Raw genomic sequence first — 18,089 nt, 5'->3', positions numbered from 1 at the left:
CCCCCAAAAGCGGAGCTGCCCTCTGTGAACGGCTCTCGGCAAGGCGCCTCCCCATCGCCCCTCCGCGCCTCCAGCCTCGGGATGGGGCCGAGGATCGCCCGCCGGGCAGCGGGGCTGCTCCCGTAGATGCTCCTCTCCTCCCTCCTCCTCTCCGGACCCTCGGCTCGGCTCTCTTCCTGCTCGCCGCCCCCGGGGGTGCTCGCACCCAGCCCGCCGGGGCTCCGGGGCTGCTCCGCAGCCGGGCTCCGCGGGATGCGGCTTCGCGGGGAGCCGCGGGAGCGGGCGAGGGGCGAGGGCCGCAAGCGCTAAGCCGGACCCCAGCGGCAGAGCAGCCCCTCCGCCAGCCCAGCAGCCGGCCACGGAGACCTGCCTATAAATGTGATCCCCCCACCACCACCCTTTCCATCCCCTCCCTCTTCTCCCGCGGCTCCGTCCCTCTCCCCCGGGTCCCCCCCCCTCCGGGTCCCCCCCTCCTTCTTTCCAACCCCCACCCCCCGCCGGTGCTCTGCCCCCCGCCAGTCACCACCATGGAGCTCTCGGAGGTGCGGTGCCTGAGCGACAGCGATGAACTTTACACCATCAACAGGACCCCCCCCGGCAGCAGCAGACCCCAGCGCCTGCTGTGGCAGACGGCCGTGCGCCACATCACCGAGCAGCGCTTCATCCAGGAGCACAGCAGCAGCAGCGGCGGCAGCAGCAGCGGTGGGGGCAAGGGCTTCAGCTCCGAGGAGACCTGCTGCCCCAACCACCACCCTCACCCTCACCACCACCACCACCACCACCATCACCTCCGGCGACAGTCGGCCGGCCGGAGTTTGGGTGGCGAGCGCCACAACAACGGAGGCACCAAAGTCTTCCCGGAGCGCACGAGCAGCAGCGGGGACCTGGGCTTCCTGCCCCTGGACTGTGCCCCCAGTAACTCCGATTTCTTCCTCAACTGGGGCTACACCTACCGCGGGGTGATCTTCCCCACGCTCCGCAACTCCTTCAAGTCCCGGGACTTGGAGCGCCTTTATCAGCGCTACTTCTTGGGCCAGCGGCGCAAATCCGAGGTGGTCATGAACATCCTGGACGTACTGACCAAGCTGACCCTGCTGTTCCTCCACCTGACCCTGGCCTCTGCTCCCATGGACCCCATAAAGGGCATTCTCTTGGGCTTCTTCACTGGCATCGAGGTGGTGATCTGTGCCTTAGTGGTGGTCAGGAAGGACACAACCTCATACACCTACCTGCAGTACAGCGGTGTGGTCACCTGGGTGGCCATGGCCACACAGATCCTGGCGGCTGGCCTGGGCTGTGGCCTCCTTGGGGATGGCATTGGCTATGTGCTCTTCACACTTTTTGCAACCTACAGCATGCTCCCGCTGCCACTCACCTGGGCCATCCTGGCCGGGCTGGTCACCTCCGTCCTGCAGCTCGTCATGCAGCTGGTTATCCCTAGGTTGGCCGTGACTTCCCTCAACCAGGTACTGTGGTGAGGAATGGGTGGGAACTTTCCTCTTTCCCCATCACCCTGGGTGAGAGGAGATGTGGGGAGTCCCAAGAGATCCTTTCGCCTTTACTGTGGTACTTAGAGGCTCACTGCCTGGGGGGGGGGGGGAGACCACAGGCAAAAGACAACTTTCTCTGCCCCTCTCACTCCCTCACTATTTATCCCTCCCCTACGCTGTGAGACAAGCAGGGGACTGAGGTTTCACCTCAAGCTGGGGAGGGGTATTCTTCCTGGCCACCCTGTGTCCCTCTGCTTGTGCATTCACTTCACTGCTGTCCCTTGGAACAGCTTTTTGGGACAAGTCAGGATGATGGGACATTTGTCACTTTCCTCCCTTACTTCCAGCAGTGGTGCATGGGATGAGATAGGAAAGATAACTCTGTCTTGTCCAAGCTCTCCCACTGCTCATTTCTCATTTACTTGCTCATGTCTTTTAACTCTGGATCTGCTGGGACCACTTCCATGTGTGAGCACAGCTTGATCTGGGCTATGGGAAAGGAGCAGGACACATTGATCTTTTGCAAGGAGAGAAAAGCGATACTTCAACAAAATCAGGGGAAAGGTCCCCCTGGATGTTGTGTGTGAGATCCTGGGTTGTCTTTGGAGGGCACTGACAAACCTGTTTTGTTGTTGGTCATGGGACAAATGTTGTGCTGCATCCTTAGAAGTAATGTATAGGACAGATAATCAGTTATACTGGGGACTGGTGGTGCAGTGCGAACAGTTGAGAGGCACTGGGCAAGATAAGTCCTGTTAAAATTGCGACTGACCTGACTTTACACTCACCTGCCTTCTTCCATAGGAAAGCTAGGACACAATGAACCCCTGCAAAGCAAGAAAATGCTGTCTTTCTAGGGTAACTTAATCCTGGGGATTCTTGCTGCTCCCCTTCCCCCCACCTTTTCCCAGACTGTCACAGCTCTGTGCTACCAATATTTCACAGCAGATTATCATCTCCATTTGGCTAGCTCCAGGGAATCGGTGAGGAGGAGGTGGAGGTACTGGCAGATAATCCCCAAGGGAGGGAGGGTGCAGAGGAATGTGCTGCTGGTGGCATATTGTTTACATGACTGCTGGGATGCGCAGCTGGGAAGTGGCTGATCTTTCACCTGTAAGTGTTGATGACGATGGTTCATGGTACACATCTACATCCCTCAGACCCTGGCCCTCCTATAACCCCTGTCCACCCCTGTCTGTGCCTTTCTTCCACACACGTGAGCTGTGGGGCTAACTGACCTCACTTCCCAGTGGCCAGGCTCACCCTGTTTCAAGAGAAGCTGACCCAGTGTGCTTTGCCTTGATGAGCTCTGTGGATGTAAAGCAATTAGACTGGGCAGAGTTGTTGTTGCTCAGCTCTTGGTAATGTGCTGATGAATGAACTGCAGCTGTGTGCTATGTCCCACTCTCATGCAGTGCTGTTGTTATTAGTGCAGGGTCAAAAGCTGTGTGAGTTATGCTCATTTCTTAATGCACTTCCACGTCCTATCCCAGAGCTGAGTAAAGCACTGCTGTTTCATTATGCACAGGTATCACGGCTGTTTAGCTGGTTCTCCCACCCCCACACTTATTTCCCACAGACAACCCTAACAAAGACATTTCCTGGGAGAGATACTAATATCTTCATTTCGCAGCCCAGTACCTTTCCAGTTGTGTGAACGAACCGCCTGTGAGCGGTGCACAAAGAGAGATTACCAGCCAGATGATTGCCTTCACGAATTCTGTATACAAATCTCCTTAACAGGATCCGCGCAGATTGCCACACATCGCTGTCAATTTACACAAGCCCTCCCAGAGCCCAATTAACTCCCCCTAATTACTCTCCTCTTTCGGCCCTTTGCCTTCACCCCGCTATGGGAGAGGCCGAATCCTTCCTCACCCCGCGGCTTTCTTTGCAAGGGGAACAAAACCCCCAGCAGGAGATGAGCGGGAGGAGATGCGCGGGAGATGCGCGGGAGATGCGCGGGAGATGCGCGGCGCCCCCCCCGGGCGCTGTCCGCCAGCGCGGTGCTGAAGCGGCCCGGGGGCTCCCTCCAGCGGCCCGGTGGGAGCCTGCCTGTCGTCCTTCAAGAGTTGGCGATTGAGGGCTTCTACGGCTGATGGAGGGTAGTATGTAACTACAGGTGAACGCAGACCGTGTCATCTGGGTTATATATACAGCAAATTTTAGGGACAGCGCACATTTCTTAAACTCACAGGCGAAGTACTTTTATCACAAGGCTTATTTTCCCGAGTAAAATACCTCGTGTTCCCTTCGGAGAAACCTTACAAGTCTAAATAACCCATGTGATTATGTAGCAATTCCTGTGACCATCTTTCTGTGCCTCGGGATGCAGGCAGTTGGTTACCCTCAACCAGATCTGGGAATTAAAGTATACAGTTTGAAAGAAAAACCAGGGGCTAGAATTCTGATCATGAGTCTAAATAATGGGTTTCCCACTGATTTTGATGAGCCCAGGATTTCATGCAGAGAAAACACTGAACTCAATTCTGAATACAAAGAATTGTATATCCTGGAGTCAGCTTCTTACTGCACCCAGTAGTATCCAAGGGCACAGTTGTCCAGATCCTCTTCTCAGTCATATAGGTATAAATCTGTTATTTCTCCCTAAACTGATAAAATTGCAATAGTTTATACAAGAGGAAAAGCAAGTACTTTGAACTGTTTTCCCATAATCTCTTAGTTAATTTTTGGTCTCATTGATAAATACATTCACAAGCAGTTTAAATCATTTGTAATGCTGAACACAAGCACACAGTACTGCCTCATTCAGCTTTTTGTTGAATTTAACAAAATATTCATTTTTATGAATGCTCACAGTCCACCATTTTCTCCTGCAGCAACACTTAAGAGGTTATTACATTTTTTCCTCCCTTGCACTACCAAAATTAATCTGAACTAACATCCTAGGTAAAAGTGGAAGAGAAAAAACACCTTATGACTACTTGACTACTTTTTTTTTTTTTTTTTTTTAAGAAAAAAGCAAACATAGAATGGTTCCTATTTTGCTTACTGCTCAGTGTTTCTGGGAAGATGTGAACAGCCTGAAACTCAGCTGACCCCAGCCCAAAATGTTGAGCAATGTGCTGCTGCTCAACCTGGGAAGAGACAGGACAAAAGTCCTGACATCATGATTTAAGTATAGGCAATGCTGATACTGACTTAAGTATTAATTCTTTCAGGAATCAAATGAGAAATAAAAGATCTTACTGATAAACAAGTGCATTGGTTTTTATTCCTGATCAGATACTTTGCTGATCAGGAATACATATTTACTTCTGACATTCTCCCAAAAGAACATTTCATTTACATTACATTCATTCTGTTTTCTTGGTGATAATGTGGTATAAGAACCAAAATTTCTAAGACCATATATGTGTTCCAGGCATATGGGGAAGAATAAACAACTCAAAGCTCCTTAGTGTTATATAACGTAGGCAGATGATAATATAGACATGGGTTTTGACAGGCTCAGAATTATGTAAGCATACACTGGATTTTAAGCCTCTGCCCATGCATCCCTCATTCATATGAGTGAATTCCTTTGGAGTCAGTAAGCTTACTCCTTTAAGTCATCTGCATAATGGATTTCTTGAAGGATCAAATTTGAAATTATACATATTAAATCAAACTTTACAAATATATTTAGAAATAACCTTAAAGTAGGTAACACCAAGACAGGGGTAACTCATTCTTTTCCCTTGGATAGCCTCCGTCTTTCCAAATCTATGCAGTTCTGTGAATTAGTGCAGTGATTTTTGCATCATTTTTTCCCCAAAAACTCGGTCTCAGGGTTGCTTATTACTAAAAGAGGAAGAATTCATGAAGCCACAAAGAGTCCTTTGGTGATGAACCTGTATAACTATATAATGGCAAATGACAGCTTTTTTATGCATATATCAGCTATATGATTTCTAAAATCTGATCATAGATATCAGCACACCCAGCACAAGTATCAAGCATACCCATCTCTTCAAACTTTATGCCAAATGCTTGTGGAATATCTTTTAAAACTGTAATGTATAAGGATATTTTAAAGTTGGCTACCATTTGAGAATCAGAATCTAATCTCGCCACCTTTATCCCTATAGTTGCTTTCATACTATGATTTACAATTCATTTTTTTTCTGCCATAGTCAGCTGTGGATGATTTATAACCTGATGCTATGATTTTAGACTGGATTATATGATCTAGTTTCCTTTTATATCCTGTAACATCACCTGACCAGTATCAGTGGGTCACAGCATAATTAGATTAAAATTGGATACACTTTTCTCTGAAGCAGCTGCATCATTGTTGTGCTAAGTAGGGCAAATGCATTAGTTATATTTACAATTTGATGATTAATTACCTTCAGAGAGTTCCTCCAAAATGGAGGAACTCAGGCAGAAACATGAATGAAGCTTGCTTTTATCAGGAAATTTCAGCTTACAATGTAGTCAGTGCACTTGTTCTCAATGAAAGTTACTTTGCTGGATCTGACAGATTTGATTTTTGTGCCATTAGAACACCTCTGGGTTGTTTTTAAATTTTTGTTTATTCTTTGCTTACAGTTTCTCATGGTCCAGAAAGAAGCATAAGCTCTAAACTAGCAACATCTAATACAAAATAATCACACACTGGAGTAGTGCAGTTACAGCTGACACTTAACAACAGATCATGCTGGAAAGATCCTTATTAGTATGTACAGATACTGAAGGGGATACACATCTCCATTCCACACTCTTACTGAACCTTTCAATCCTGTCAGTGATGTGACCTGTGCAGAAAATAAAAGGGGCAAAATGAGAACCATTTAATGGATTATCCTCTTTCCAAAGGACAGAGAAATTGAGGAGTGGGAGGATTTCTTCCCCCAGTTTCCTTATTTCAGGAACATCTGGCTAAGCATAAGAAAAGCTAGAGTATGTTATGTTATGTATGTTATGTAGAAAGTGAATTTTAGTAAACAGAAACGAATTAGGATTTTGAAATTATGTTTAAAGTAATGGAAACTCTAAACATCAAAACCCTTACTCAGCTGATGCCTACTACCCCATCCCTGCAGGCAGCTCGCTAACATCCCATTTCTTTAAGCACAGTGTTCTTGTACTTGTCCACACTTCTGTTCCCGAGCATCTGATGAAGTGCCTCAACAACTTAGTATTAAAGTCACCTTTCAGCCAAGCCAGAATCCAAACACTGTTCTAGTGGAAACACATTTCATGGTTGTAAGTGTCTTCCTTATGTTTTAGAAATGGATAAGAAGGGGCTTGTGCTCTTCTTCTAAGTAACAAACGCAGTTCCAAGGATGTGGCAGGCCAAGGTTTAAATCTCTGTGACTCTAATGGGGATTGGAATCCACCACTCCTTACCTCAGAGAGTTTCCAAAGAAAACCTTCACCCACTCCTTGGAAAACTGTTCTTCTAGGAAGATAAAAGTTCAAGATTCGGTGTGCCCAGGAAGAAAAAAAAAGGAAAAAAAAAAAAAAAAGAGAGAGAGAAAAAAAAAAAAAACTTGGATCTGTAGCCAACTGATTAAGGAATTCATCTTTTCTGATGTCCTTGCTGAACATTTTAGTGTTTTATATAATGCTATTAAATCTTTCCCTCAAGCACATGTCCCAACCAACAGACTCTATGCTCTGGTTGCCTCTCTCTGACCCGATGAATCTTTCCCAGACAATTTCTCTGCTTTCTTTTCTGCTGCTCCTCCAGCTCCCCAAAACCAAGCAGAGCCTACAGGGAAGACAGTCCTTAGGGAGGAAGGAGATATTGAATGAGGGTGAGCCTCCAGTCATTGAGCTATTGTTATACAGATTTATAGATGTTTTAAAAGATAATGGTAGGCCCAGTTCAGTGTTGAGACAAAGAGACAGAGACAGTACCCTTGGTGTTGAGGAGTGGGGAAGGGGACATGCAGCTGAAAATCCCAAATATAGGGGAAAGACCTCATAGTGAAACTCTAAATCATAGGGAAATAGATTTAAGACATACTCTCTGTCTTTCATAGTTCCCTTCTAGCTAGTTCTCCTCTTGCTCATCGTTCTGGCTACTTTATACTCAATCTCAGACATGGTTTATCATGTGTTGTATAAGGACCTATTAGAGGATGGCACTCAACATACATTTCTGTCTTAAACTCTTGCAGTCATATGTTTGCAAATTACGTGTATGACGTCCCTTATTGTGGCTTCTGAGGGTTTGTTTGTTGTTGTTGTTGTTGTTGTTGTTAATTTTTTTCATCTCTAACTTCCCTTTCAGAGAAAAACTCAGTTTCTTCTGCTCTGTTCTTGTTGCAGTGCAGCTTGTACCCATCCCTAGCGCAGCAGAGATTGCAGAGTTGCAATCTGGCCCAAGAAGGGAGATGAATGCAAATCACTGTTATTGGTGCAGTGAATTTTGAGCATTCTGGTGCTAGCCTCACTCATTCAAACCAGGGATAAAAGAGACCTGGATGGCCAAAAGGGATCAATCACAGAAAGTACTGAGTTCTTGCACAGCATTTCTTGGTACTAAGGATCTTACTAAGAAAACTTACTAGGATGTGACTGACACAGAAACTCTCAAAACCTTGATTTAGGGACTTGATTTAAAGCCCACAGAGTGTAATGAAAGGAATCCCACAGACATTAGGAGCTTTAGGTAAACAAAGAAGCCTGTTTAGAAACATTGCTCTGAATCTGCATTTCTTCTGGAGGAGAGCACAAACGTGGACATCCAAGTCCTCCAGGAATATCTTGGAGTGAGCTCTGTCATTCTTATCTCTCCAAACACCCAAGTCTGCAGACAGAGATATGAGTGTGGTACTGCATAATCTAGAACAAAAATTATCAGGAAATGAACACAGGGTGAACTGCAAAGCCAGACAGTCATTGGCTGACAGAGTAATATTCCCTCATGCAAGTTTTGCTTATAAGCAACTATTTTAAGAAGTGCTGCTACTTCATTTGCCGGCTTCTGATGCTGCAAGGTTTCATGCAGTTAGCCTTAGAAGAGAGAGGAAGGCTGCCAAGTTCATTAATTAACCAGTGTTGCAGTCTGAGAAATGGCTGGAGCACATTATCATAAAAAATAAAATGAACTCAAATAATTTTTTTTCACTACCCCAACAAATAACCATGTATATCCTGAATAGTCTGATGCTGGTGTTGTCATTTTGTAAGATGGTCTTAGCTTTAATCTAAGGAACAATTGTCCCTGGTATAAATGAAAGAATATTTGAATGAGTTGAGTTATTCAATTCTTCTACCTATTCAGTTTTGGTTTTCAAATTTGACTTGATCATTACAGTTTTGGATTTATTATTTTTTTATTTTTTAATATCTTTGCCTTTGTTTCTAACAGTACAGTCCCTTAAAAAGAAAATGCAGAAATCATTCTTTACTGAAATCAACGGAAGCTTTCAACAGACGCAGAATCCTAATTAGGAAAAAACTGTTTATTTCTTTGGAGGGATACAATCTCCATGTATTCTGTTATTTCTCCTTTGTTCACACTCCTCTGCTTTGCTTACCTGGGAGCTACTCAAGAATGGAGTGATCTGTTCTCTCCTGCTCGCCTTAGGTCTACCATGGTAGAAACTTCATCAGTAAATCCAGAGGTATCATCATGATGCAAATAAGAAATAATAATAACCAGGAAAATCAATCAGCATAGAAGATCTATGTGATAATATATTAGGCATCAAGTAAGGAGTAAGGATCCTAGTTAAAGAAATGAATTAGATCTTATGGCAGTTACTCAAGTAACTGAACAAGATCTAGATATACACATTCTTTTATCGTGTGATTTCTGTCATATATTAAAGTATCTAATGTTTATTAGTATTAATATTTTTCCCCGTGCATACTAGATAGGGTTATAATTGATGTGGAAATCATCCCACACATGCTCAGCATGGTTCTAATTTAACGTGCCAGACATGCATATTCTTTTAGAAGAAGGAGTTGTATGCATCACAGATTTCAGCTAGGGACTGGGAGTGAGGATCATTCCCATTTCATCACTAAATTTATCAATGGCCTGTGCTGACCCACACACATCACTTTATGTTTCTGTGCTTCAGTTGATTTGAAAATTTGCCTTTCTCAGTTGCTATAATATGTGACTAATACATTCAATTGCTTTGAGATTTTTGTGCAAAACATGCCCATCACCTTCCATGATGTAAAAAGAAGACTACTGACTTGTCAGCCACGCATGTTTTGTTAAAAAATGAATGTGCTGAATGTAGTGGTAATGGTTTCATTATAACTCATCTTTTTTTTTTTTTTTTTTTTTTTTTTTAAAAAAAAAAAGCCTGGCTCTGTATAATTGTCTTCTACTTCAGCCAGATCATAAATGACTCTATGATCTCTTTACATTAGTCCATACAGTAAAAGCCATACAGTTTATAGAGGTCTGTGTATGGGTTACAGAGTAAGCCTCATCCTCAGATGTCCTTCTCATGACCCCATGACTCTTGCTTTCACATCCAAACAGTGAAGCAGTTTCAGTGATTGGAATGGAGTACATTCCCACCTGGATTCATTTGTTGCCTTAATAGAGATCTTTCCTAACATGGCTATATAGATTCAAACCCTTTCACGTGGAATTGAAGGAAAAAAAGAGATCAAATCTTGATCTTTGTGCAAATGCTGTAAGCTCTTGGGCCAGGAGCAATTCCTCCTTCCTGGGCACTGTGTGAAACTGGCTGGGGTATCTAGGTCTCAGGTTGAACTCTCTGCTGCCCAAAAATAATTAACCAAAGTTAGGACACATTAGTTAGAACACAATTAGCCAAAGTTGGAACACATTTCAGAATTCAGTCTATCCTTATCTCCAAAGGCTGTAGCTATACTAACTGTAACCTAATCTATCTAATACAAAAATTATAATATCCCATATTTAAAGTTCTAAAGTTTCCAACTACTTCATAGATTTGCATATATTCATATTAGATAGATACAAATACTCAGTAAAGGTAATGATGTGGAATTTCATGATTTATTCTTTTTTATTCTTTTTTATTCTTTTTTTGTTGTTTTTGTTTTGTAACTTGCTTTCTGGTTCAGTAATTACATTTGCAAGTCAAAATAATATTTACTATGTTCCTAAAGTTTGTGTATATTTAAAGGGAGTTTATAGGTGCAATTTAAAAATGGAAAATACACATGCCATTAATTAAGAGACATTTTTCATAATTACTATCATTAAAAACTCAAACTATAATCTAGAAATCAGACTGTCTTCTTCTGGCTGATCAGCAGTTGCAGATTTACAAAGAACTTTCAAATTCCTTAGTCAGAACATAGAATCCTTTAACGTATAGTGAAAATCCAAAGAATAAAAAAAAAAAAAAAAAAAAAAAAAAAAAACACTAGAGCATCCTACAAGTAAGGAAAGATCATAAATCATAAAGACATACATACAAAAATTCTCAAAGACCTTGTAGGAACTTTGTGGTCTACAAAATCTGGAAGGGTAGACAGTCATAGCAATTACTCACTGGAGTCATCTGGCCTATAGCCTATTCATATGTGATCTAGGGACCTAAAAGTACAGGGTGGTAGTCACCTTTTGTACCTTTTGACTTCTGTAAGCTAAGGGGCTCCTTAAATTCTTAAGAGAAATGGCTCCTTAAGAGAAATGGACATACTGGAGTGAGTCCAGAGAAAGGCAACTGGTGAAGGGACTAGAAAACAAGACATAAGGAGTGGCTGATGGAACTGATGTTGTTTAGTGTGGAGCAAAAAAAGGTTGGGGAAAGAACTCATTGTCTTCACCTACTTGAAAAGAGGTTATAGTGAAGTGGTTGTTGGTCTCTTTTCTCAAGTGATAAGTGATAGGACATGAGGAAACGATCTGAGGTTGCACCAAGGGAGATTTAGAATATTGAGAAGAATTTCTTCAAGGAGAGCATGTTTAAATGTTGAAACAGGCTGCCCAGGGAGGTGGTGCAGTCACAGTCCCTAAAGGTATTTAAGAGACGTGTGGATGTGGTGCTTAGGGACATAGTTTAGTGATGGATTTGATCGTGTTTGGTATGTGATGGCTGGACTTGATGATCTTAAGGGACTTTTTCAACCTAAATGATTCTCTCATTCTAAGATGATTAAAGGGCTGGAACTTCTGACCAATGAAGTGAGGCTGAGAGAGTTGGGATTGTTCAGTCTGGACAAAACACACAGCTAGGGCAGGGCAGAGTTCCTGTGCTCACAGTACAGGACCTTGTTTAGCATACATGCCATGCTTTCTGCACCCACTTCAGTCCATTTCAGCCTCAAATCCTGCACTGAGACATAACTGCAGGCTTGTATCATGTCATCATGTGGCATGGTACTACACTTCTTCATGGAAGAAGTCTATGGACTTATCACCATCCCCACCCGGTGATATCATGCAGCCCTGGAGCACAAGCTTATAGCAAACATCAGGCACATATACAATTAGTGAATCTTTCAGGGAATGATTCTGTCTTCACCTACTAGATCCTTGTGGTGTGAGTAATATTGCAGGTGGAAAAGTTTGAAGAATATCAGTAAGTACATGTCCTTTCTATCCATCGATAACAAAGCTTCTTCACCAGTGGCAACCATTCAGCTTCCCTCCCTGTTTGAAACGTTACATAAGTGTTAGGAGGTATCTGACATACCTAGCTGTGAACTGTGGTTTCACTGCAGCTTCCTCAGCCACCTTAGCTACCAAAGTAAGCTGGAGGCAGGTTTACCCTTAGGCAGTTAGGACCATATTTGAGCAATTGACACTATCCTTCTTTTAAAAAGATACTAATTAGCCTCCTCCCAGCAAAGCACTGTTGATCTTTAAACGTATTGATTTCAGAATAGAGGATAACTCTAGAGAAGAAAGTTGAAGGGAAGCTGTGACAGCCTTCAAGTATGGGAGAAGTAGCTACAGAAAGGAAGAAAATAATTGTTCTTAGTTTCATCTATAGCTAACAAGAGAGACAATGGTCTTAATTTACTAAAAAGAATATTTGCATTAGATAGTAGGAGAAACTTTGCAACAAAGATATGTAGGTAACCACAATTTGCCTGGGAGGCTAACCACAATTTGCCTGGGAGGCTTCATCCTGAAATATAATTGAGCAGTTTAGAGAGGCATTTTGTTAGAATTTATTTAGGTAGCATCTAGGACCTGGAGCATGGCTTAAATGACCTGTCAGGGTCCTTTCATGGAATCATAGAATCGTAGAATCAATAAAGTTGGAAAATACCTTCATGCCCTACTTTCTATAAGTAAATGATACTGGCTCCTATTTATGGCTCTGATGTGAATTGTTCTCACCTCTCAGCTTCCAAAGAAGCAAACCATTTTGTATTACTAATGATCCCTTCACTGAAGTTGACAGATTAGTCTGATCTAGTTTCATTTATGTAGCCTGAAATTCCACAATTTCAAGAATTTATACCTATGGTTATCTAAGGACACTGTGGATCAGCCATTAATTCAAAATTAACCAATAATATTGCTGATAGTGCAAGAAAATGTCAGAATCTAATAACCTCTTCCAAGAGAAGAGTCTGTATTCATGTCTGGGATTGCCCTCACCCAGACAGAACCTTGCTCTTGGACTTGTTGAATGTCATTAGGTTCACATGGGCCAACTTGTCAAGCTTGTCCAGGTCCCTTTAGATGACATCTCTTCCTTCTGTTGTATCAACTGCACCACTCAGCTTGGTGTCGTCTGCAAACTTGATGAGGGTGCACACAATCCCATTGTCTATGTCATTGTTATTAAACAATACTGGTCCCAGGACAGGCCCCTGACAGACAACTCTCATCACCAGCCTCCACCTGGACATATAGGCATTGACCACCATTCTCTGGGTGTGACCTCCAAGCCAATTCCTTATCCACTGAATGATCTACCCTTCAAATCTGTATCTCTCCACTTTGGAGATCAGGTTGAAATCCCTGGCCTGGATGAGAGTGTGTGAGTGTGGTGCTTCTCGTAGCATCTTCTTGTAGAATCTGCTTTTTTCTCTTTGTGTGACACTCAAGACGGTTTCATCAGACCTAAGGCTGTTTTATGTTGCTGGAGTAGCAGAGCACTTTTCCTAGGGCTGAGATTTCTACCCCTGCCAGAAAGCAGAGAATTGGGCATTTACTTTTGAACAGACACAAAATGCTCCTTTTCTTCTCCAATAAAGGTTCTTAGCAGCATACAATTGTAATTCAGGGAACATGGTGGATAATGTTCTCTTCAAGGGCAATAAACTCTGACCTTGCCAGGATAATCATGTTTTTCATGTTGTGAAAGGCAATACACTCATTCAGCAAAATGCCTTTATTTCCAGACTACAAAATCAGCATCAGAAATTCAAATCAACTATAAAGAAATCTTCAATAAAATATTTTTAGTTTGCCATTTCGACTCCTGCCTGATACAGGAATTGCTTAGTAATGATGAATACTCTGCAAATTCATGCTGGGTTTTCTGTTCAGAATAAAAGATGGCGTAAAGCACATGTATAATACAGACACTCTTGTTTTTCTTACTGGAATTAGGGTGGTAGAGTAGAGGTAGGTCAACCCATATTTACTTTAAATTTTTATCATAATTTTGAAGACAGACACAACAGTTTGTAGATAAGAACATACTTTTCTGAAACATCTGGATGATCCTATTCAAATCCAATGGTACTGCTGAGATGCTGGAAGCCCTGGAGCAAGTTGGCTAGTGAGGTACCACCGCTTGCAATTGCAAGTCCTGCAGATCAGCAGAACCTTCCCCTGTAATCCAGCAAGTTTTTATTGAATACTGAGGTCAACGTGACCCTCTATCTCCTAGAGTAGAGATTTTTCAAACAGCAGTGAAAATGACTCTTCCATTTCAGTTTCAATTTGAGGTCAGAGGAAACTGGAAGCTGAGAGTGACCATAACCACATTTTTCGTCCCTCATCAAACTGTTTTTATGGCATTCATTTCAAAAATAGTGTACACCCCTCTGGAAACTCCAGAACCTCTCTGATGTTTCCAACTTGATGTCAGGAACAGTGAGACTTTGGTCCAGTCATTCTTTCATTCAAGGGAATCTATTGAAAAAACAAAACAAAACAAAACAAAACAAAACAGAACACACACACACACACCAAAAAAAAAAAAATCCCTAAGTGAAATTTTCCTCTGTGAGACTGTGAAAAGAAGGCTATGCAGACTGATGTCTTTCCAGGTCTCCAAGGAAATATTTTGTGTAGTGGACAACTCTGGTGGCAGAATCTTCCATTTCAATTTCAGAGACAGAGCTCTGCTACCCCATCTTGCATTGACCTTCAGAACTAGGTCATTAGGCTTGTTTGGATGGGTACAGTGCAGAGTGCATGTGCCCAGCATACTTCTAGGCTTGAGATGGGAAGTTTGCGTATGAACAGATAACCACTGGTCTTTGCTGGCTTGAGAATGCTTGTGTCACACTCTGCTGTGAATCATAACCCTGTTCCTTGAGCAGGTTGTGCTATGCAGCACCAAAAGCCATTTATTTGAAGGAGCCCGTGGTTCTTCACGAAGGCTCTGTGTGTGTTTGGAGTCCTGGGGCTGACTTTCAGGCAGGACTTCAAAGTGAAATTTAAGTATACTCAAAATGAGCATCAGTAATGCTCTATTCCTATAAAGCCTGCCCTGGTGTTGCCCACAAGCTACCCGAATCTTAAGTATCTCTGAGTGACCACATTTTCCCTTCTAGATTCCTCTGCAGTTGTACCAGTCTGAAAAAGGCATTTGCACACCTGCAAGGCTGAGCTGCCCAGAAACACAGTAGTTGTGCTTCTTTGCTCCTACCTACCTACCTACCTACCTACAAAAACAAACAAACAAACAAAAAAAAAAACTTTAACACACAAGTAATCACTCAACTGGTTTGATTTGTATTAGTGTGGGATTTTTGTAGTTTTTGCTTTTTTGTCTGTTCGTTTTTCTATAAAAGCCCTTCATAAAAATTTTCTAGTTCTCCAAATTTGTCTTACCTGTCTCTAGACATGACTCCCAAGTATGAGTGTATATATATATATGGTTATATTCAAATAGCATCTGGGATGAGGTGTTCAGATTGACTGGTTCTACTTTTTTGATTAATATTTTTCTCTTTGAGAAAAAAATATTTGACATGACTTAGAGATTTTCACTATTTTTAATAACACAGAGGAATACATCTGAAAGCAAAAAAAAAAAAAAAACAAAAAAAAAAAAGAAGTTCAAAATGCATGAAAAACATATTTATGATACAACTATGTTGTTTGTTTATTGCAAGAAGATGTCAGTTTTATGTTTACATAATGACAAATTGAGGTGATGTGGATGTTCATGAGGAGGGCAACATGAAGACGACATTTAAGCATGTTCTTGCTTTTCTCCATAATTTAATACAGTTTTCACATGTGGTTATTGTACAGTATCTGATGTCCATTTAATATCAACAGCTAACATGTTTGTAGAGCATGAAAAAAAAAAAAAAATCAATTTGTTAACAAGAAGGAAACACTAGTGATTTCTTAGGGTATCTGAAATATTTTGTTTCACTTGTGTTCTAATAGTTAGCAAACCAAGATTGTTGGAGGAAACTGCTTAAAAAAACATCAGAGCTGGTAGGCATATCTCCATCAAAAAGACCAGGATTTTTATCAAGCATTAAACATAAATATCTTACCCTAGCACTGACTGTCTCCTTTCCCCTTGAGCCTTTTCATAGACTTGACTGCTGCACTGTCTGGCATCCAAAAAACATCAACCAGTTGGGATGAACTCTTTCTAAAACTGCTTGTGTCTGGTTTCCTTCTTTAAGTTTCAGAACAAATGTTCTCCCGTTTTCCTGAAATTTCAGTAAAAAAATCCACTTCGTCAGCTGATTCTTGACTTAAATTCTGTGGTGTGGTTTTTTTTTTTTTTTTTTTTTTTTTCCATGAAACACAACATTGTCAGCCTCAGTGTTCCTACCCCTTCATATCCAAGGCTACAATTTCTTTTCAAGTACTCATCTACTGAGTGCTTCTAAGAGAGCAATGTTTACATATCATGACTGCTGCTATATTGATCTATACAGTAGATACATGAGCTAAATGCTCACTCATATCAAACACTGCTTTGTTCAAGCAAATACTCCTTTGAAACCTGTAAGTTCCTATGTGAACAGGTTACCAGTGACCTTGCTCCCAAGTGGCTGCTTTTAAACAAAGTCTGAACAGCAAAACTGGGTACAATTTGTGGCCACACATTGGATCAAACCTTATATTACTTATACAGAGATATGCTGATTTAATCCATTTGAGGCATCTTCTGTTAGTTTATATTATATCCATGAAGATTTAATACTCTCCAGCAGTTCTCATTGGTTTCAGCAGAATTTATTATTTAAGATCAGAGACAGTGGTTATTTTGTCTTGTATAATTTATTTAATATTCCATGAACAGTTCAGTTTCTATTTCTTATGCTTACACAAGCAGCAAAAACAAAGGCATGTCTTGTATTGTCAAGCAAGGAGTATTTGGCCCACTGTAAATATCAGGGTTTAATGTTAATCCCATCTTTGTTTTACACCAGAATAGTCCACTGCCTTCAAAGGAACTAGTCCTACCTAATCACACTAGTGTTAATTCAGAATGCATCCTCTACTATACATCTCCTTTGGTAGCAAAGTGGCAAAAAAAAAAAGCCCTAATCCTTTATTATTTGTCTACGGCATATTTTGCCAGGCAAAGGACTGAGTCAACTTTTTCCCACAGCACTCTTTGTACTTTTGATGTCAGTCTGACTTCTAGCTCACCACACTGAAGCATTCACCATGACTAATAGCAAAACAACACCCACAGGTTTCACAAAGGAAAATGTTTGTCCTTGCCTAACTCTGTGAGATAAAGTTTTAATCCGTTGGTCTGGAATGCTGTAACTTTTCATGTCCTTTGTCCAGTATATTTCCATTTGCTCCCATGTCCCTTCCTTATTTTTTATCCAGGATAGTTATTAAGTGAGAGTTAAAAAATGGAGGTAAAAGAGACTTTTAAAGAGTATTGGATAATAATAGATGGTTTTCAACAAAATTCTCATTTAAGCTTGGAAAAGAGAGATTCAGTCCTGCTACTGCACCTGAGCTGTGTTCACCTCAACAAAGGCTCCTGGACCCTATTACCCCATCCTAAACTATCCTAAAGTTTTCTTTACAGGCTCATCCATATCTCACAGTCTCTATTTCCTGCAGTCTCTCCAAGACTCCCTGAAGACATATTATCATTGGTAATTAATGCAGTTAAGGATACTTGAAATCCTGTATTCTCCCAAGTATAGTCAGTGCAAAGTGGCAAACCAGAATACAGTCCACCATCTTCATGCTACCTAAGATTTCTCCAAAGTAAAGGCAGGACTCAGGTGCTTCAATCTGTCATGTTTACAACCTAATATTAGCATCAGGAATAGCTGAGAACCTTTTTTTGTTTGTTTGTTTTGTTTTTTCTCTTCTTAATGCTTTGCTAGGAGGGGATATTGCTGTCTGTCTCTTCTTGTTTTTCATAGTCGTCATAGTCAACAACAAAAGGAGATAGTGAGAGAAAGAATAAGCACAGGGAATATTAATTGCATATATTGTGGCTTTCAGGTCCTTTTCACACACACAATTTTATATATATA

General features: G+C 41.7%; 1 protein-coding gene across 1 annotated transcript in view; it reads left to right on the top strand.

Moving 5' to 3' along the window:
* The first annotated feature begins 509 nt into the window (after positions 1-509).
* ADCY8 (adenylate cyclase 8) overlaps positions 510-18,089 on the top strand; it is a 123,281-nt gene continuing 105,701 nt past the window's right edge. Inside the window, exon 1 of the mRNA XM_082755464.1 lies at positions 510-1,466. Within this exon, the coding sequence (XP_082611590.1) occupies positions 528-1,466 (939 nt within the window). The 5' untranslated portion in view covers positions 510-527. The remainder of the gene's footprint in view (positions 1,467-18,089) is intronic.

This window comes from Aythya marila (assembly GCF_965140915.1).
Source record: "Aythya marila genome assembly, chromosome: 2".
In the NCBI taxonomy this organism is placed as follows: Eukaryota; Metazoa; Chordata; class Aves; order Anseriformes; family Anatidae; genus Aythya; species Aythya marila.
Note: the sequence above shows the minus strand (reverse complement) of the source record. Positions and strands in the feature narration are given on the sequence as shown.